General features: G+C 37.3%; 1 protein-coding gene across 1 annotated transcript; it reads right to left on the reverse strand.

Annotated features, from left to right (window-relative positions):
• Nucleotides 1-1,284: 1,284 nt before the first annotated feature.
• LOC141642062 (putative disease resistance protein RGA3) lies at nt 1,285-21,824 on the reverse strand. Its single transcript, XM_074450741.1, has 4 exons — nt 21,790-21,824; nt 12,915-12,954; nt 11,328-11,483; nt 1,285-4,702 (listed from the first exon to the last, which is right to left on the reverse strand). The coding sequence occupies exons 3-4, from the start codon at nt 11,332-11,334 to the stop codon at nt 1,695-1,697; spliced, it is 3,015 nt and encodes a 1,004-aa protein (XP_074306842.1). The 5' UTR covers nt 11,335-11,483; nt 12,915-12,954; nt 21,790-21,824; the 3' UTR covers nt 1,285-1,694.
• Between the last annotated feature and the right edge of the window lie 276 nt (nt 21,825-22,100).

Consider the following 22,100-nt stretch of genomic DNA (forward strand, 5'->3'; position numbering starts at 1 on the left):
AGGTTACCCTTTTAATATAGTTTTATAGATGATATGAATGGGTGTGGACATGCGCCCCCAGCAGATACCGGATACCGGGTATCTACAATGGGTCGGGTTAGGTTTTGAGACGATTGAAGTGATTAAATTCTCACTTGTACTCCTCTGATATGAGCTAATCTCACTTGTACTCCTACTTTTTAGAAAACCCCATTTATACCATTAGTAGTGGCGTGTTTCAGGTCTAGAAATCTCGAGCCTACGTGGACACCATTTTGACAAATATTTTCAAAACCGACCCAAAACGACAAATATTTTATTTTTGACCATTATTTCAAAAATGGACTCGCCCTATGGTCATGAGTTAACAGTTAACAAACATCGCAAATGTTATTCAAACACGAGGCTATTGTAAGAAGACCCGTACTTGAGATTAAAATTGAAAAATGCCACAAATTTGTATTCATTTTGATCCAATTATTTTCTAAAAATAAGGGTATTTCAATAATATTAATGAAAAATCCACAGCCGATGAATGGCTCCACGCATCTGAGTACTGTATACGTAGAAATGTATAATTTACCAAGAAATAGGATGATGTTCAATATTTCAAACCCGAGCAACGATTACATACAGCTATCTGAAAGAAAGAGACTTAAGTTTTCAGAAAGCCACTCATAAGAGCAGCTTGCCCTTCTACTCCAAGCATTCAGAAACTAAAATAATTTGCAAAATCGAACGGGTTTTTTGTCAAAAACTACCTTATATTTAGGGGTATTTGTAAAAAAACTACCTTATATTATTTTTCTTGTTTTAGACTACCTTTGTTTTTTTCTCAATTTTTGGTCAAAAACTACCTACGCTGAAAATATGACGAGATTTGGTCAATTTAGTGACATTAACCTATCTCACATGACTTTCTTAACATCAAACAACAATGATCAACTGCGTCCAAACCAAAATTTAACTTCAGATAAGCAAAATTAATAAATTTCACATTTCAATAATAACTACAAACATCTACTAAAGTTTAGCGTAAGTACTTTATGACTTCCCAAAATCGAGCCTTAGTAAGATTAAAACATAAAAGAGTCATGTGAGATATGTTAAAGCCGGAAAATAGACCAAATATGTCTAGATTCTTAGCGTAAGTAGTTATTGACCAAAAATAAAGAAAACAAAGGTAGTTGAAAACAAAAAAAATAATATAAGGTAGTATTTTTACAAATACACCTAAATATAAGGTAGTTTTTGACAAAAAACCCAAATCGAACTGAAACAAAACATTGGAAGTCAATATAGCTAACAACAGAGACTTTATGGACGAACCGTTGTCTCACATGCTTATGGTGACTGAAGAAGATGAGATGAATGCAGTTTTACCCTTATGTTTGCGCTTTTTGTTGAAACACAAATGTTAAATGACCCATAATGAATACTACATCAAGATTTACATTGACCGATTACAATTACCACGTTACAATATCTGAAGCTCAACGAATGTAGTAAGTAGTCCAAAGAGCAGCATATCCTGAGAGCCAATGCTTCAAGAGACAAGAGGTTGCATACCCAAGTTGTTCATGAAGTAAAATTTTGGGAGTACTATTTATCAGACGTCTTGTTATCAAACTGGTTTTGATCAGCATCTCTGCAGATATACAAGACTGTATGATCATGCTTAAGTCGTAAAGTACACAACCATCTTCTAAAAGGGTTTAGAAAATTTCTTTGCCATCGACCTGGATGTAACTGAGATGTTCAACCTTGTGCCATTCAGGACCCCTGTCCTTGACATAGCTTTCCTTCAACAGTGGGCAGTTAGTAATCGTGAGGCAGCGTAGTCGGGTGAGACGCAGCATAGCCTCTTTTGAAGGAAAACGCCTCAAAGAGTGGCATATCAAGAAACTTAATGTTGCAAGAGAGGAGAGGTTGCATAGCCAATCTGGAATTTCTTCCAAGTCTTCAAATCCCGATATTCTCAGGGTTGTAATCCTAGTGAGTAGTCCAAGTTGTTCAGGAAGTGCCCTGATATTTGAACGACCATGCAATATTAGTTCTTTGAGGGATTGGAGACGGAGAAAAGGAGTCATATCGGAGAAGTACTCCTCTAGCTGCTGCTCGTCTTTGAACCCTTGAACTCCTATTACTTCGATATTTGGAAGTTGTTCAGTTGCCTCAAGCATGAACCTCAGAGACACTGCTGAATAACTGGGGATATTCAAAAACCAAAGCTCTCTGAACATGCTTAAATTTGCTGGTGGAACATTCTCTAACTCACATTCATAGATCCCTATCTTCTGCAAAAATGTAAGTTCCTTAAAACTTGATGGGAGTCTTCTCAAATTTTTACAACCAACAATGTAAAGAGTGTGCAGGGCAGAGAGCCCATGGAAAAAATCATCTGGAAGAGAAATCAGTGACTGACAGAAGATTCTCAAACTCTCAAGACATTCCATGGACTTCAGGCTGGGTAAATACATGAGCTGTTTTAAATCTCTTAATTCCAATTCTTGAAGGTTCCTACAATTTGCCAGCTCATCAGGCAGACGTGTCAGTAAAGACAATCTCCACATGTAGAGTAAGGTGAGTCTGGTGCAACCTTTAATGATATCCAAGGACTCGATGCTACTAAGTTCGTCAAGCTTCAGATGTGTCAATGATTCACAGTGTAAGGCTGGAATAGCTTTTAGCACAGGACAATCTTCAACTTCTAGGCATTCAAGGCAAGGAAACACGACCGTCACCTCTACGGTAGGCACCATCCATGTGGTTAGCCTTGGAAATCCAGAAATCACAAGTTTCCTCAGAGATCGAAATACTTGTCCTCCAGAATTTCCATAGAACTCACTTCCGATGAGTTCTACATCAAGCCCACTCATGATCAGAGTACTCAGGGAAGGCAAGTGGCCAAGTGTGGGAAGGGTCTGGCAATTTCTGCAGTTCAGTAACTTAAGTATTGTCAGATTGCTTAGTGGTCTGGGACGGCTTACGATATCTTCTGGAGTTACAACAGCCATATTCATTATCCATGAAGGGAACGCTTTGCCGTAGAAGTTCTCCAATTCAATGTAAGACATTGCGGGGTGAGGTTGAAAGCCGTCCAGAACATCTTCATCAGTATAACCTTCATTAGTTTCGTCTCTTTCTTTGGCCCAAGTCAAAGTCATTTTCAGGACCTTGTTGTTTCTATAAAGTGCAGCTTTGCCTGCCTCTTCCCCGTTTTTCACGTGCTCGAGTCCATGAATGCATATCGCACCCCTAAGTTGGTGTAAAGCTCCAAGCTCGTCACTTGTCCATCCTTGATCACTTTCCAAAACAAGATGAGGTAAGGTCTGCAGGTTCTTCAACTCTGCTAATCCCCTTGATGCATAGAGGGGAGTAGTTGTGAAGATGTGTCTTAAGTTGACAAGCCTATTTAATAACGAGGGTAGATTAATCAACCTTTTGCAGCCGCGAAGCCCGAGCGTTTGTAGGTGATAGAGTTTACAGATCGTGTTTGGCACCATTCTGATCGGATTATATGACAGGTCGAGAAATCTCAGGTGTTGCAGCAACCTAATGGCAGGTGGCACTTCCGTTAGCTCAACACTCCTGAGCACAAGTGTGCGCAGATACTGTGCATGAACCCACCAATTCTGTGAATAGACACCTTCAAATGAAATTGTTCGTAGCTTTCTTAGTGTGGTCTTTGGTTCAAAAAACTCCGATACCACCATTTCATCCTGTATAGATGTGAAAGCCAGATGCCTATAATCACCGTCTTTTTGTTGGTCCTCTGCCTCCCTCATCAACAGGAGATCCTTCGAAACATAGATTGCAAGATCGTGGACTAAATCATGCATTTTGTAGCTCAAAACCCCATCCTCGTTTGCCTCATCCTCCTGTAAGAACAAATTATTAAGCAGAATATTTAAAAATTCCCCACCAATGTCTTCCTCAGTCAACCTTCTTGTTTCAGATGATGGGATGTGAAGGAATCCTTGAGCCAACCAATGCGCGATTAATATGTCCTTCGCGATTGTCCTGCCTTTGGTAAAAATTGCATAGAACGCGAAGCACTGCTTTAAAGATGGAGACGGTAGATGGTTGAAACTCAACAATAGGGATGGGAGGATATCGTTTCTACCTTGCGGTAGTTCCCATAGCTCACTCGTTTCTATTGCTTCCCATTCGCCTTCGGAATTCTGTTTCGACATTAGTAAGCATCTGATAACATTTATGGCCAAGGGAACTCCCTTACACTTTTTAGCAATTCTTCTCCCAATTTCTTCTAGACAAGAATCATTATCTATAACAATATTAGGCTTAAGTAGTTCCCAACTATCGTCGTCAGATAATCCTTCAAGCACATGCTCGTAGGCAACTCTTGCAGCATTTGCAACTTTCTTGCTACGAGTTGTAATCAAGATCACACTTCCGGGAAGTCCCCCAATCTTCTTCAACGACTCTCGCAAAGAATCCCATAAAACTTGATCTTCCTTCCAAACATCATCTAGGACAAGTAAGAACTTTTTACCCGTTAGCTCTCCCTGAAGTTTTCGTATAAGTCCGTCTTCATTGGACAAGTCCAAATTGATTGATGTAAGTGCTTGAACCATTTCATTCAAAAGCCTTTTGGGGTCGAAATTCTGTGAGACGCATATCCGAATTTTATTATCTCCGAAAAGCGTATTGATATTCTGATGATCATATAAATGTCTTGCTAATGTTGTCTTCCCAAGACCTGTAGTGTGAAATATTAGAAATGCATGCAACTAACCTCAGACGGAAAATCTTCCTAGCAACTACTAAATGCAATATATTGGATAATGTTTTTAGAATATAGAGTACGGAATACAATTTAATTGTTATTAATACTCTCCCTTCGTATTAACAGATCCACAAATCTCATATTATGTGGTGCCTTATCATACTTTGTTTTATATTCCCTGTGATCCACAGATAACGCAGGGAAAAATGAAGTATTTAAGAAAAGGTGGAAAAAGTAAGGGTAAAGAGAAGAAAAAATAGGTGGGTTATGCAATTGTGGGTTTAATTGTAGGTAGGGTACGTAATGACATTTTATTTAAATATCAAATGGGTATAAGGAATGTTACCTTTGGTATGAATCGTCCGTTTACAGTAAGTGTTACCTTTGGTCTCGATCGGAAGGAGTAATATTTTGTAACTATCAACGGAAGATGGGTGAGATTTTATTGTATGTTTACGCAGTCTTATTGATTTACTTATTATTGTTACAATTGAATTTAAATGCGGGAGCGGGGATTCAATTAAGAACATAGTCTAATCATAAGTATACGCCTTTTCATGGGGAATGTTAGTTTGTATAATTGGGATGTATCTACGGTCTTAACACTTCTATGTGTCTACTTTACATGCGCGAGCGGGAATTACACATTTTTAGGAAGAATTACCGTTACTTGGAAGAGATCGTTAATATGCTAGAGGTGTAGTAATCTCACTTGAATAGCAATTAAGCAATCGTGTCATTATTATTAGCTTCTTTAGCGATGATATGAACTCTAGCCCTTTTATTATTATATTGATTTCGTCTTTTATAATTTTATAATTGTTTTAATAGTTTATTTAGTTTAGTTAGTTAATCACCACTTGATATTTGTTCCGCGTAGCTGACTCGTAATCTAAGACATACTGGTACTTAGTCGCTGAGCTCCCTGAGATCGACCCGTTAGTACTACAATTGACTTGTTCGCTTACGGTAATTTTTTACTGCACACACAAAAATCATGAATGAAATACTCCCTCCTATTCAACAAATGTTTTACGTTTTTATCTGATAAAATAGATTATAAATATAAGGATTTTTTGTGAAATACAACCTTTAAAAAAACCTTTTTGCGAAACACTACCTTTAAAAACAAAAATTGTAAAACACAACCTTTAAAAACCAAAAAGTTGCGAAACACTACTTTTTGGCCGGATTCCGTTAGCTTTATTCATTTCCGGTGTCATAATAGCTCGCACGTGCCATGTTTATTTGACTTTTTATGTTTTTTTTTTTCCCCAATTAATCCCCCTTTTTCTTAATTCCCCTCGTAAAAGCTCCCTCCCTTTTATCAGTGTCATCCACTTCACCCCTTTCCCTGCCTCAATTTTTCTAAATAGCCCCCTCTTTTTTTTTTCACAATGTTCAGTGACAGTTCAGAATCTTCGTCAACACCGCTTCTCAAATGTCGTTATGGCATCCCTGTCGCCTAAAAACTTTCACGACGGAAAAAAATCAAGGAAGAAGGTTTCTAACTTGTAAAAATTTGGGATTGTTTAAGGTGATTTCAGATTTAAAATTAAGTGAAATAAAATTGAACGAAGAGTTTGGACATCACACATTCACACGTGATAGAGTAATTAATTTTTTGGTGCACTTATAGCGTATTTAATGGCGAGTTATCACCGGATTTTTATTAATTTGGTCAAACTCCGGCCTAAAAGTAGTGTTTTGCAACTTTTTTGTTTTTAAAGGTTGTGTTTTACAATTTTTGGTTTTAAAGATAGTGTTTCGCAAAGAGTTTTTTTTAAAGGTTGTGTTTCACAAAAAATCCTAAATATAATGAACATGTCAAATAGGAGAGAGTCCAAATAAGTAGACACAAGAAGGTTGCTTAAATTATAGTCCCTCCAATTCGTTATAATGTTCCTTTTGTCTTTGGCACGATACTTAAGGAATACTATTAAAAATGAATAAAAGACATTGGTGGGGTTGATGTTAGGAGAGAGATGAATTATTAGGAGTTAAATAAGAAATTGCGGGGCCAAAACATTAAGAAAAGTAATAAAATAGGAGTAAAAGAGTTGATAGGGCATATTCTGCACCCGCTGACCGAGTCAACATATTGACCAAGGTCAAAGCCAAAAGACAACAAGTCAAAGGAAAAACAACCTAACAAGCGAAGCACAGCCGGCTGTCACTGGGTCTCGGCTCGGCAACTAGCCGACCGAGAGGCATATCCGTGTACTCACATCCAGTCCCCTCGGCATGGAGTCAACCAGGCCTGCCGGCCTGTCATGGGTCCCTCGGCCGAGGGTAAGACAGTCTTTCCACCTGCTACGCCACTTGGCCACTTGGCCACTACGTGACAAAAGGTGAAAGTCTATAAATACTCCACATCTCTCATTGAGAAATCCACTCTAACTTATCTGACAATCCAATAATCTGGTATAAACTCTCTTATCTCTCTACAATATACTTTGCCAAGTTAACATACAACTTATCTCTCTAAGTTTACTGACTTGAGCGTCGGAGTGAGTACGGTTGGCCCCAAGCCGAGTCCTCAGTTTGTTAATCTTTACAGAAAAGAGTGAAAGGAAGAGACGAGCAACGACATCATTCTACAAGCTCACGTGGTCACAATCCTGCTTCGTAATTACACCCGGAACAAGAGTTGTGTGGGATTTGGTGATAAGAGAGAGATGAATAAAATAGCATTAAAAGTTACCAAAAAAGGAAAGGGGAACATTACTTGAATAATCCGTTTCAAAAAAAAGAGAACATTATAGTGAATAAGAGGGAGTAATCATCCAAGTTTAAATTTCCCAGGCACTTTTGAGAGGTAACAATGTGATGTAGGAGTCTATATCTATTGCTATCAAAAGAAATTTTGCCACTTGGCACTTTTGAGTTTTATTACAAATTCTTATTTGTGACAGACATATCCGTCGTAAGTTTGTAACGACTCAAATAATATTCATATGAGTAGAAAAGACAAAAGAGTACTTATGGAGTAGCAGTTTGTTTTGTTTTATCTACCCATATAAATAGTATTTGACCCGTCGCAAGCTTGTGACGGATATACCCGTCACGAATAATACTTGCTAAGTTTGAGTTGTGATTTCTTAGCATTGCACCTTTCAATTCTTGAATTGTGGATGATTTTTCAAGAAATTATTTGCTCAAGATAAATAAAAGACTTTTTAATAACATAAGAGACTCCAATTTTTCAAAACTATCTAAAGATTTAAACTCGCGAAAGTAGTAAACGATCCCCTTAAAGTTAAATAATTAATATCTTTATACTAATTTATACCATAATTGTGGCATGTTATTTTAAGGAAAATCACCATATTATAGTGTTCTCTAAATTTATACTTCAACCAAAACTATATAATATTTACATTGAAGTCCCTTGGTCGGGTCCATCACACAGTACCATGATTAAAAACTATATAGTATAATTAATTTGTATAAATTTATTTAGTTACATTAAAGTCCATTGGTTTCTGGAATTAATATATAGTATTAATTCCTATTACGCCCCCTCATTCGAATGCCAGTTGGGCTTGAAAAGTGGTTAGTGCACAGGCTCAGCCAAATCACGTGCTCTGAAATTCCACTTCCTGAGTTATTGGGGTTAACAGGATTCGAACCCGTGACCTTACCCTGGCTCTGATACCATGATAGATGAACCATCTCAACCAAAACCTTAAGGTGATGGTTGAGGTCCAACTATTATAATCATTCCTACTAGGTTATGATTTCACATTTGAGCAAAGCTATGGAGATTGTTCAATCTAATGGAAACTTAAGGGAGTTAAACTCATATCAAAACAAACTCATGTCATGAAATGTATACTCTCCCCAAGAGCAAAATCTTGTGAAGCATTTTTGGCCTGGGTCAATGCCTAATACACTTCGAGTATGTCACCATCGGGTGACTTACCTGGTATACATGGTTTGCAGGTTATCACGTACACCTGAGGGTTTACCCAGTGCGCACCAAAGGTAGCGGCCGCGGGTTCCCTCGTCACCAAAAGAAAAAAAAAATGTATACTCATATAAAAACTATTTTATAAGGAATTTAATGGTGCAGTTTTATAATTTTTGGACTACTAAATTTTTGTAAAAATTGAAGTTAAAGGGACACTCCGAAAAACAAAAACGTCGTATTTACCAAAATGGAGGAAGTACAGATATAATAAAATGTATCGTTCTCAATTAATAATTATTTGATACGATGTGTACATCTTCAACAACAAATTTTAACAAAGAGTTTAGTATTTTAGAGTGTGTCAGGTAATATAGATAATATACATCTGTATATCTTATACAATAGTTTTAGAATTCCTCACCAATGTAAAAATTTACGGTAAAGGTTATTTTATGTATTGGAATTTCATTAGGCTCTGTTTGGTAAATGGCATATTGGCCAAATTTCAGCATATTGGAGAGATTTAGCATGTTTGACTAACGAATATGCTATTTAGAGCGTTTGTTTAATGGCATATTGAAATAGCATATTGAGGTCCAATATGCTATTTTGCAATATGCTGCTCCTACCAGCATATTGGGTTAGCAAATTAGAAAGAAAAAAAATTGTCTTATTTATCTCCTTAAAAAATACTAACCTTTCTTTTATATATTTAATAAATAATAATTCATATCCTTATTTGTCATTTTACAAAGGATCTAAACAATCTGCTAATCTAAAACTGTCAATTACCAAACACCTTTAAAACAATTCCGCTAAATAAATCTGCTAGTCAAACCCGCTAAAACATTATGCTAGTCAAATCTGCTTTCTAAATCTGCTTCTGTTAATATTAATCCGTTGTTTACCAAACAGTGCCTAAATAAAAGTGGTAAAACATACTCGTATTTAAATTAGGCTCCATTGCCAAGGCATTTCAGCTACCTGATTTGGTCAAAGTAGTTTATTTGACCAAAATTTCAGGTATCTTATTTTTTTTGTAAGCGTTTGGCAAGTAGCTCATTTAACCAAATAAGCTACTTGAAATGAAATGCTACCTAGAGTAGCATTTGAGATCTCAGGTACCTGATGTGGTTTGATTTTCTGTTTTTACTCTTTAAATCTATACTATTAAATAATTATCATATCCTTTTACGTCATTTCATCAAAATCAGTTATCTTTTCAGTTAGTTTGCCAAACATTTTTTTATATAATCAGCTACCTTATCAGTTCCTAATTTTCAGCTACGATGATAAATAATTTTAAAATCACTAAAATGATATTGTACGAAGTATTAAAATAAATTAATAATAATAATAATAATAATAATAATAGTACTAATAATAAACTAATAGTAGTATTCTCGACCCAAATTTAATAACGGGCTAATTTACCATTTTACGATGTCTATATGTCTTATTTGTGCAAGAAAGCCCAAATGAAACATTGTAATTTAAGCCAAGCTAATAACCTAATTAACTACTTATATTTGCATTACATTACCTAAAACCTATTTTTGGATCACCTTGCCGCTTCATATTCACCACCTCCCTCTACTAACAAACACCTATGTGGCCTCCCACCACAACCTCCTTCCATACAAAAATACACCACCACCTTTCTCATCACACTCAATAAAACACGACACCTTCATATTTTTCCGACTTATCAATATTCTTTAAATAAAAGCTTGCATGCCTCTTTTGATGGCTAAATAATGGTTAAAGTTTCAAGAAGAGCAGCTAAATGAAGAAAAGTTAATTGTTTTTCTCAAAGATCAATTTTTGTCCTTCAAGTATTGACAGTATGGTAGATCGTCTAGCATATATATTTTTGCATTTTTTATTTATTTTATAACAAACTTTTAAATTATTTACTTAATAAACTTCAATTTTTCTCATAATAAACTTTTAGTTTATTTTTTTATTGAAGTTGTGCTTTTTTTTTTTTGGGTGTTTTGCAATTCTGATTTTGTTTTAGTGTAGATTTCTTTTAGTTTTTGTATATGGAAAAAAGTAATATTTTATGATTATTTTTGCATAAATTATTGGAATATACTTATATTATTATGAGGATTTATACTTTTAAGATTTGAAAAAGAAAAAAGCTTTTTTGCTAAATTCTGCATTTTTCTTTAACATTATAAAATTATGAATTATAATTATATGATTCAGCTTTAATTCTAATTATGACTTGTATATTTTTTGTGTACATTATTTTGTTGTATAAGTATGATATTATAATGTTAAAAAATTACAATTTTATAATTTTTTGTATTAGAAACATTTGTTCATTTATTTATTCATTCAAACAAATGTATAAGGTTAACAAATTCAGATTTTGTAATTTTTTTACATTAGAAATATTTATTGCAACAAATGTATACATAATGTTTGGGAAATGTATAAGGTAAAACTGAAATCATACTTGATCATCTATTCATGTTTCATGTTCTATGAAATGCAAGTGCACAAGAAAGAAGAGTAATTAAATCATAGAACGTGGGGTCTCTAGACCCAAAAAAAAAAAAAATAACTCCTAAAAATAATGGACCAATTAAAAAGTTTTAAAAAACCTATCTTATCTTTTATACTAGGTAGATTAGAAGGCGTTTAAACAAAAGAGATGTATATATAGGTGATTACCTCCCATACCAACGATGGCGACAATGGGCAAAGAACTATCTTCCTTATAAGAGTCACATAGCTTTTTAAGCAACACTATTTCATCATTCTTCCTTCCAACAAACCTATTACATGACACGTGTTCTCGAGCTTGATTAAAGCTCTTCCCGCCGTTTTCTGCAAATACAATGCCAACCATTTTAATTAATAAATCTTTTGTTTCTTTTTTGGATATTCTTTGTATATTTGTATATCCTAAATAGTACCTTTTTTTTTAGCTAAATTTCTTTGCATAAATTCTTATTTGTGGCGGATATATCCGCCGTAAGCTTGTGCGGATATATCCGTCGTGAGCTTGCGACGGATCAAGTACTATTCATGTGGGTAGATAAGACAAAAGCAAAGTGCCTAGGGAGTAGCATTTTGTTTCGTCTTATCTACTCAAATGGGTAGTACTAGTACTTGACACGTTGCAAGCTTGTGATGGATATGCCCGTCACAAGAAAGAGTTGCTGAAATTTTTGACTGTCTATATTTCTTGGTTACAAAATCCCAAAACAACAAATCTTTTTTTCAAACTAAACATCTCGTAAAGACGATCAATTTGAAAAAAAAAAAAAACTCATAGCAATGAGAAAAATTCATAGCAATGAGATATAGTCACTTAAAATTTATTTGATTAAAATCGTTTTTTTCTAATCGAAAATCTCAAAAAGACGATAAATTTGAAAACAAAAGTCGTTGCGTTGCGAATTCATGACCATATTTATACACGGTCAAAGTTTCCCACATCATTTCGCCACAAGAAAGGCAAACCTCCCTATCTACCCATACAATCCACGGCCATACACTTGTACCTAGAGCTGGCAAAAGCTGACCCGACCCGAGGAACCCGACCCGACCCGCCCGAAACCCGACCCGATACAACCCGGAAATTGGGTGACCCGAAACCGAACCGACCCGACCCAACCCGACCCGATAACCGATAACATCCTTATTTTTTCCAACCCGAACCCGACCTGAACCGACCCGACCCGACCCGTGACCCGATATTGACTCAATCCGATAGATGACCCGATAATGAATTAGCTTAATAATGATGTAAATAATACCAAATTGACATTAATCTTAATTATTTTCACTTAAAATTACAATTAATATACCTACACGTTGTTTAAACATAAATTTACCCATCTAAAACTAAATACATAAGAGAAAATATATGCTTATAATCTGACCCGATACTGACCCGACCCGACTTGCCACCTGCTGATGACCCGACCCGAAGATGACCCGACATGAACCGTAACCGACCCGACCCGCCGCTAACCCGAACCCGATATGACCCGACCCGCTTTGACCCGACCCGTAACCGACCCGAGTGACCCGATTGCCACCTCTACTTGTACCCTTAAATATCTAGGTAAGAGCATGTTGTAAAACAGCACATTAATCTCAAGTATGTTATTACAATAGTTATTTACCCACTAAAATTAACTTATTTACTGGTCAAACAATGTTAAAAGTTCTGAATATACTAAAATTACCAACATATAATTTGCCAAATACCTCCTAACATTCCAAAAGAAGAAAGACATTATTAGTTACCATTGTAAATTCCATGTACGGCGTCTAGCGAGACCTGAACCTGACTCATCCAGTCACAAATCAAAGTCAGTGTATAATATAAATTGAAAATTACAGTCGGAATATGTGATGGAAGTATTGTTCTAAAAACAATTTTCTGTTGTCAACAAAAAAAACATTTTTCATACTCTAGTTCGTATTTTACACATAAAATATAAAGTGAACACAACTACACAAGTGATAAAATTAAGTGATTGTTTCGTTGCCCACTCAATTCATGAGAGTTTTAAAATCCCATGAATTGAGTTTTTTTAAACTTGTTTGATTGTCCTAAATATGGCAAAATGTAGGAATGTATAATTCCTGGGAGTTATAGTTATGGATGAGTTGACAAGGGATATTCAGGATGACATCCCTTGGTGTATGATATTTGTGGATGATATTGTTTTGATTGATGAGACGAAAGAGGTGGTTGAGAGAACGTTGGAATTGTGGAGGCATACTTTGGAGACTCGTGGGTTTAGGCTAAGTAGGAGCAAGACCGAGTATTTGAGGTGTCAGTTCGCGGGGTTGAGATCGACGGAGGTGGGGAGTATTATTTTCGATGGAAATGTTGTTGAGGGGTCAAATTCCTTTAGATATCTCGGATCTATTATTCAAAAAGATGGGGAGTTAGACGGAGATGTGGCTCACAGAATTAAAGCGAGATGGTTGAAATGGAAAAGTGTAACAGGGTTTTTGTGCGATAAAGATATGCCCCAAAGTTTAAAGAAAATTTTTTATCGCATGGCGATTAAGCATGCCTTACTTTACGGCTCCGAGTGTTAGAAGGTAAAAGTGGTGCCAATGGAGGACAAGATGATGGAAAACCGAATAAGATGGTTTGGTCATGTGAGAAGGAGACCTATGGACGCACTAGTTAAGAGGTTGGGGAAGAGAAAAGGTTGCTATGGGTAGAGGGAGACCAAAACAGACATGGATGAGGGTGATATGAGATTTCTCGGGCTTGGTGAGGGAATGGTGTCGGAGAGCGCACAATGGAGAGAAATGATGCATGTGGATTTTTAGTGTGTAATGTTATTTGAAATATTTAGTGTTTTTATTTAATTTATAAAAAAATTATTTTCTTTTCAGACTTATTACACCTTTAACAACTTTCTTATATACGGAGTATTATTAATATTACTTGGTTCACTTTTAAGGTATTCCGGACCCTTAGGTTTTACTTCGGTTTGCAAGTTCGTTTTAATCTTTATTCTCGATTTAAATTTTAAGTTTTTAGAAAAGAAATCCGAACTTCGATTATAAAACCTATACGTTTACCTTGACTTTTGTGTTATATATCACTCCTGACAGTTTCCAACTCCTACATGATGTAGGAGTTTAGTTACCTAGCCCCCTCTAGGTAATTGGAAACCCCTTCATCTTATCCAAATTTACCCATTTACCCTTAATAAAAATTAGATGTTAGTAATATTATTGAGGGAAATATTGGTATTTAGAAATTAAAATCGGGTGAATTACATAAATTAACCAAACAAACCACGGGAGTTTAATTCATGGGAAAAACAAACTCCTCCAAGGCAACCAAACACGTTTTTGCCATTTCATGTGAATTGCATATGGGAATTGGAATCCGGTGAGTTGTAAACTACCACAGGAGTTCAATTCCTATATGAGCCAAACGAGCACTTAAAAGGGAAAAGAGAGACTCATTCGGTTGGTGATATATTTACCTTTTTTTTTCACAATTAATGGATGCCATCAAATTTTTTATTATTTCCTAGACACTTTACTTTTTGTCTCAATAACCTATTTAACCCGTTTTTTATTTAAAACGGATATGGCCGCATTTAAATAATATTTTGTGTATAATTATTGTTTTTGGATAACAAGTTGACCAAAACAAAGGTAAATGTTCAAATTACACACCAAAAGTACTCCTAAAATAAAAAAAAGTAAATAAATGACTGAAATTTACAAAGTAAAATAGGTGAATAGACGATGTAGACTAATTGAGTACTAATGTACTATACTTACATTAAAAAGAGTAAAGTGGTATCCTAGTTTACCTAGAGTTGGCATAAAGGGCCGCGGGCCGGTGGGCGGCACGGCCAGGCACGGCCCACGGCACGACACGGTGAGAAAATCGAGGAAGCACGGGCACGACACGACTGGGCTTGAGACGGGCTCCGGCGCGATTTTCTTCAAAAATCCGTGCCCAGGCACGGCATGGCCCAGGCACGGTGGAGCCCGGCACGGACAAGGCACGACGGGCTTGGCACGGCCCGGCACGAAGAATGACCCGTTGAACATTATTTATTAAACAAAAAGTACATTAATATCTAATAAAATATATATTTAAACCATTAATTATCATTTATTAAACAAAAAGTACATTAATATTTAATAAAATATATATTTAAACCATTAATCATTATTTATTAAACAAAAAGTTTAAAAATATATCAATTATATAACGTTTTTTTTTAAATAAAAAAAATATTAAAGCACATGGGCCGGCCCACGGACAAGGCACGAAAAGCCCATGGGCCAGGCACGGCCCGAGCACGAAAATGGTCGTGCCTTGAGCGGGCCGCGGCGTAGGTTTGGATTAGTGGGCCTGGCACGGCACGGCCCGAGGAGCCCAATATCCGTGCCTGGGCCGGGCCAATTTTGGGGGAAGGCACGATGGGCCCGAGGAGCCCAATACTCGTATATTAGAATGGGCAGAAAGAAATATAATACCATAAGTTATAATTTCATAATTTCATGTATTTTGAATATACTCCCTCCTATTCACGGTTTTTTTTCCCTATTTCCTAAAACGGATTATTCACGTTTTCTTCCCTATTTCTGTTTTAGGAAATTTTTATTAATATTATATTTTCACCTCTTTCCAATCATCAAACCCCACCTATCTCCTTTATTAATATTTAATCTTAAATATTTCTACCTCTCTCCAATCACCAAACCTCACACATCTCCTTTATTAATATTTAATCCTAATTATTCTTAACTCTCTCCAATCACCAAACCCATTCATATCATTTATTAATATAATACTCTCACCCTTAATTCCCGTGCGCACATTAAAGGGGAAGAAAACCCCGAATAGGAGGGAGTATATTGTTTATAAATCCTACAATCGGTTGTCATTACATCGAAATTATATTTAGTTTATATATTTAGTTATGGTTTGGCCCGGTTAGGTGTTGGACCGGTGCAGAGCTTAGCTTATAGAAAAGGGAAGGAATGGGAGACATTGGAGGGAGGATATATTATTGAACGACAATTAATAACAGTAACAATGATTAAATTGGAAACAAAAAATGACGATTACAAAAGAAAAAGATTTTACCGACCATAACATTGTCTCCGATTTTGACGAATTTTTTAAATCGCTTATCTTGGTGAAACGAATGCAATTGCGAAAAAAATTTAGAAACCTGGGCCTTTCATATGGTTTACCAGAACTAGGCTGGGTTAGTTCATATGGAAAACAGGAACGAGCCAAGACCACATAAAATGGCCCACGTCATAGTCCACACGAATTGGCCAGTTCATGTGGAAAACACTAACTGACCTTGCCGGTTTCGTGTTTTCCCTAGGAATGGGCCCGGGTCAGTTCGTGTAAACCGCAAGAATGATCCAGGTCTTAAAAAAATCTCATATGAAGTTAACGTCTAAAACGAGAATTTGCGCATTTGAAAGAAACGACCAAATGCGGAGAATATAACGAAACAACTAAAAAAACTGAAATTATTTGTGTGGTAAATTTCATCGCTTGAGAGAGAGAGGGAACCTCGCTAAATCTCCGTCACTAACCTGATTAAGGCTAATAGTCTTAGCCTCGCCATCGAGCTCATCAAACAACGAAAGGATATGATTAACCTTGAGCGACATCCGAAACCGAAAGAACAAAGGGGTCTGCACAACTTTGTAACGAAACTTGGCAATACCGGAGCTCGAATACTTAAGCTTGAGTTTTCGGCTGATAATCACATAGGCATACTCGTCCATGAGATTATCCGTCAAATAAGCGACATCTTGGAAACGTTTGAGCCAAGTTTCCAGCAGTCTGCTCTGCTGGCCCCGGTAATTGGACCGGCTCAAGTCCTCCAAGAAAGCTTTGACGTACTTAAACCTACGTTCAAGCTTGTCTAGTTGGTCTGCGAAGCCCCAAGCCAGCTTTGCCTCCCCCGAGGCCCGGCTCATTATCAATTTGACGAGAGCCTTTGCCGCATCGACTGCCAGGCTTTTTCCTATATCTATTGCCACTGCTTCCACCATCGAAGGAGTCTGGCGTAAACCAAGAATACGACTTTGAGATTTAAGGAGAATTTATAATTTGTTGGTCTGGACTCAATCTTTTGCCAATTAGTACATGAGCTTCACGTCCTTATAGCTTAATCAAGAAGATAATTGACGGAGTTAACTTGTGTAGTTGTACAAAGACAAATTCAATAAAACAGAGACGACTTTCAGATTTAAGGAGAATTTATAATTTAGACTTAATCTTTTGCCGTTTGGACATGGGCTTCACGTCCTTATAGCTTGGACAAGTAGGAGTAGATAATTGACAAAATCAATAAATTAAAGATCGAGTGGTTATTTGGTTACCACTCTAAAAATGGGTAACTGGAACATCCCATGAATCGAGAAAATGGGAGCTTGTAAACTTTTTCATAATGGAGGAATTGGATTACCTAGCTCTAGACCTGGCAAACAGATCGGGTCGTGTCGGGTTCGTGTTCGTGTCACATGTAAACGGGTCACAAACTCTCCAACCCAAACCCGACCCAATTAAATCTCGTGTCGTGTTCGTGTCGACCCACTTACATAAATGGGTCGTCAAGCCTCAACCCTAACCCGTTAATTTCGTGTCGGGTTCGTGTCGTGTTTCCGTGTCATGTCTATATTTGGAAAGTTTAAGTATATTTATGTGATTGAGGATAAAAAAAAATTAAAATTAATCTAGTAAACAGGTCATTCGTGTCGGGTTCGTGTTTAGAGAGCTCAACCCAAACCCAACCCAATTAAATATCGTGTCGTGTTCGTGTCGACCCACTTACATAAATGGGTCAATAAACCTCAACCCAAACCCGTTAATTTCGTGTCGGGTTCGTGTCGTGTTTTCGTGTCGTGTCATTTATTGCCAGCTCTACCTAGCTCCCTAGCTAATTGGAAACTACAGCATGCATTTAATTCCCGTATGTCAACCAAACACATTTTAAGCAACTCACGAGTTTTTAAAATTCATGGGAGTTTAGCTCTCGAATGTCAACCAAACGATACAAAGAGCGTGGAAATGGTAAATATACCAAATCAACTTGACATTACGTGCTTTTACATATAAATATAGCAAATTGTCATGTAGGTTTCTCTTATTGGCTCACGAGTAAATCTCCTGAAAGAGACCTCGTAAATAAAGACTATTTAGTAAAATAAAAAAATGTAACTAAATGTGAATCGTATTTTTCGTTGAATATGTACTCCGTAAAGTATACTATTCTATAAAAGTTTTAGTAAATAAATCGTTATTTAAAGAGAAACGGTCAGTGTGATAAGACAAAAGAAATACAAGTAGCTGTGGTACTAGTGGGAGAAGAGGCAATGACAAACAATGTCATTGATATAGACGGAACAATTGGTCTCCCTTGTGACGGGTTACCATTTGTGACGGATATTTTGTGAGATAAAATGGTAACAAAATGGGTTAGTGGAGAAAGGGGACCACATGAATAGTGTTGCAGAGAGAGAAAAAGTGGGTACATTGTGAGATAAAATGGTATCCGTCTTCAGCTTGTGACGGATATGTCATGTCTTCAATGAGAATTTGTGTAGACGGAAAAGGTAAAGAGTGGTGGAATCACGTAGGAAAATGAATAAATAAAAGGGGTCGGAGATGGAATTATTGAAGTCGTAGGAAATGAGAAAGGACCAAAGCTCATCGTGTTTAGAGGTGGCAATCGGGTCAGTCGGGTCGGATTTGGGTCAGGTCAAGTCGGGTGTGGCCATATTGAGTTCGGGTCATATCCGGTTAATATATCCACTTGGGTCGGGGTCGGGTCGGTCAATCGGGTCATTACGGGTCAAATGATGTATAGAGTCGGGTTTGGGACTTTGGGCCGGATCACTATCGGGTCTAACAATTTTATCGTATCAAATCAATTTTCGACCATTATTTGGTTTAATTATTTCATTATTAAGTCAATGGTATCAAACTAGACACTAATCACTTTCAATTTGATCATTATTGAGTTTAATAATTGTCAGATCATTCATTAATCGGGTCAATAACGGGTCAGGTCAAGTCCGGGTTCGGGTAACTGATTATCAGATTGTGTCGGGTAACGAGCCGTCATCGGGTCGGAAAATTCCCGAATTCTATCCGATTCTAATCGTGCTTTGTTTCAAATCTAGGAACTTGTTTAACGCATATATTGCTTGGCGAGTTTATTAACTCGGGGTTTTGAGACATGTAGACTAAAAAAGAGAGAACCTTGAAAAAAGTGTTAGACGATAACGGAGGGGCTATTAAGACTAGGGATGGCAATTATATCCCGGACCAAATCGAAGGAAAAAATCCGATCCAAACTCAATATTTAAATACCCACACCCGATCCACTATTTGAATACCCATATCCATATCCACTATTGGAAAACCCGAATCCGATCCAATCAAATATTTTGAAAATTTAGGTTTTCTTAAACGTGAAATTTCAATTTATCATATAATATAGAATACTTTATATAGTCAAATCAAGTTTCAGGTGGGTTTTGGATTATATGGTGGATCAGATATGGATTTGGAAAAAGGTATATGGATCGGGTATGGATTTTAAAGTTTTGGATATGGATCGAGTTTGGATATGGATGGGGATCCAATAAGTAAGCGAATCGAGTTTGGATCTAGCAACCCGTCGATCCAACCCGATCCAATATCATCCCTAATTAAGACTCGCATAAGGCCGGGAATGGATAATAGAGATGGTGGAAAGGTTTGACTATTAGGCTAAAAGTTTTGGAGAAATCATGACGGAGGCGCTGTTAAAAACTCTTAGCTACAAGGTGCCTTGGTACTTTTGAATTGAATTACTGGGGTTGTATTTAATATGAAAGACCCACTTACCGAGCCGAGTGACAACACAACGTTGCGAAGGAGGAAGAGAAGAAGACGTTGGAGGAGTGTAGAGGCACTGTAGAGCTAGAAAGTCTAACCCGTCTCGAATCCGTAAATGGTGTTAACTGGATTCGACTTCCTGACTCGATGATGACCCGAAACCCAACAAAAACGATTTAGGTGGACCCGAAATCGAGCCCGATCCGGCTCAGAACCCGAGTCAACCCAATACAAGTTTTGACCTGCCTCGACCGCTCAAACCGAAATATGACCCAAAATTGACCGAAAGTTGACCTATTCGAAAGATAACCCGACATTGACTCGAAATATCGCTCCGACATTAACTAAAAGTCAAGGTTATAAAGACCAAAAAGGTAACATGCAGAAATTAACTTTATAACTCCGCTAGATAATGACGAGAACTAAACTTGGTAAATTATCGAAAAAAAAACTGACCCGATAATGAATTGATAAGCCAAACTACGCAAAATCTGACCCAAATCTGACCCTGACCCGTTGATGAACCTGATAATGTCCCGAACCGGCAATAGACTAAAACACGACAGAACGACTCGACCCGACAACGACTCCCCACCAGACCCGACCTGGCCCAGCTGAGAATTAACCCGACCTGTAAGCGACCGAACCAGACCAGACCAGACCTGATTGCCACCTTTACAGGAGAGTGAGGGTGGGCGAGGAGGGGCTATACAAGTGATACGAGGACTGTGCAAAGCAGAAGAGGCAGGGGGAGTGGGAGGCGGAGAGTGTGAAGAGGCCTTAAGGGAGATGAGAGGGATCCTGAGGGTGCACCAATTCGAGACGGAAGGAGATCAAAAGGTTGGGGGAAGGGATGTGCAATGGGAACTACAGGGAAATTCCGGCTCAATAAATTTGACATGACGGAAAGTGTAGGCCCTATTTGTTTGAGGATCTTAGCAATGATAAGCGCCTTGAGTTGATGAACAGCCAACACAAACGCAATGAGTAGGCACTAATTTATGAGGGCTGTAAGGAAGAAACCAAGAGTAAAATAAACATCGAAGACTCCGGCGTTTTTTGAAAGAGTTTGAAGTAGGGGAGTCCTTATGTAGAGTTCGTGTGGGCAATCGGTTAATTAAATAGGCAGCAGTTGTGAAGGCAAAAGGCAAAAAAAAAAATGGCGGAAGGTGACAGTGAGCTAAAAGGGCAGGTCCGTTTTCGATAATGTGGCGATGTCGCCTTTCGGCATAACCAAGACTAATAGAGTATGGAAAGATATCAACTTTCCCTAATACTGAACTAATACCCTATTTTAAAGCGTAGTGTCTGCCTTTATAGCAAAACAACCATGACTAGACAGTAACTATTGATTCCAAAATCAATTTTGAAGCAGATAATCCATACTTGATATTTACATGTGAATACTAGTGTGAAGGGACACAGAAACAGGAAAAAAGAAATCAACTTTACTGACCTGACTAACAGACCGGAGATCCAAACAGCCAACAACGTCCCCTCAATTAGCGCAAGCCAGTACACAATTATGTGCTCTTTCGTCGCAGGATCACTCTGTAATCAGTAATTTAACCCTTGTATTTTCCACCAAGTCCCCTAACTATATGAGTTTATTGACCATTTTGTCCAATTTATGAGAAGCCAGGAAACTTGCTTTTCTAAACTCTCATGCTGCCACATCAGCAGGAAGAGGGTTCTCTTTAATATATATAATGATGTGATACTAGTGTGAGGGGACACGGAAAAAGAAAAAAAGAAATCAACTTTACTGACCTGAACTAGTAGGATACAGGCAAGAGATGGAAGAATAGTTGAAAAGCTACCGGTCTTAAATCAACAGACCGGAGATCCAAACAGCCAACAGCGTCCCCTCAATTGGCGCAAGCTAGTACACAATCATGTGCTCTTTCGTCATGGGATCACCCCGAGCACATGAACATCCTGATACCTGCAGAGATCATTCTGTAATCAGTAATTATGATACAATATGTCTTTCAATAAAAAGTATTGAAAGAACGGGAGAAGCACATACAGAAGTAGGGTTTGTACATCCACCGGTTAAGTTAGAACCAATGATTTGAAGA

Source organism: Silene latifolia, chromosome 2 (assembly GCF_048544455.1).
Source record: "Silene latifolia isolate original U9 population chromosome 2, ASM4854445v1, whole genome shotgun sequence".
NCBI classification, from domain to species: Eukaryota; Viridiplantae; Streptophyta; class Magnoliopsida; order Caryophyllales; family Caryophyllaceae; genus Silene; species Silene latifolia.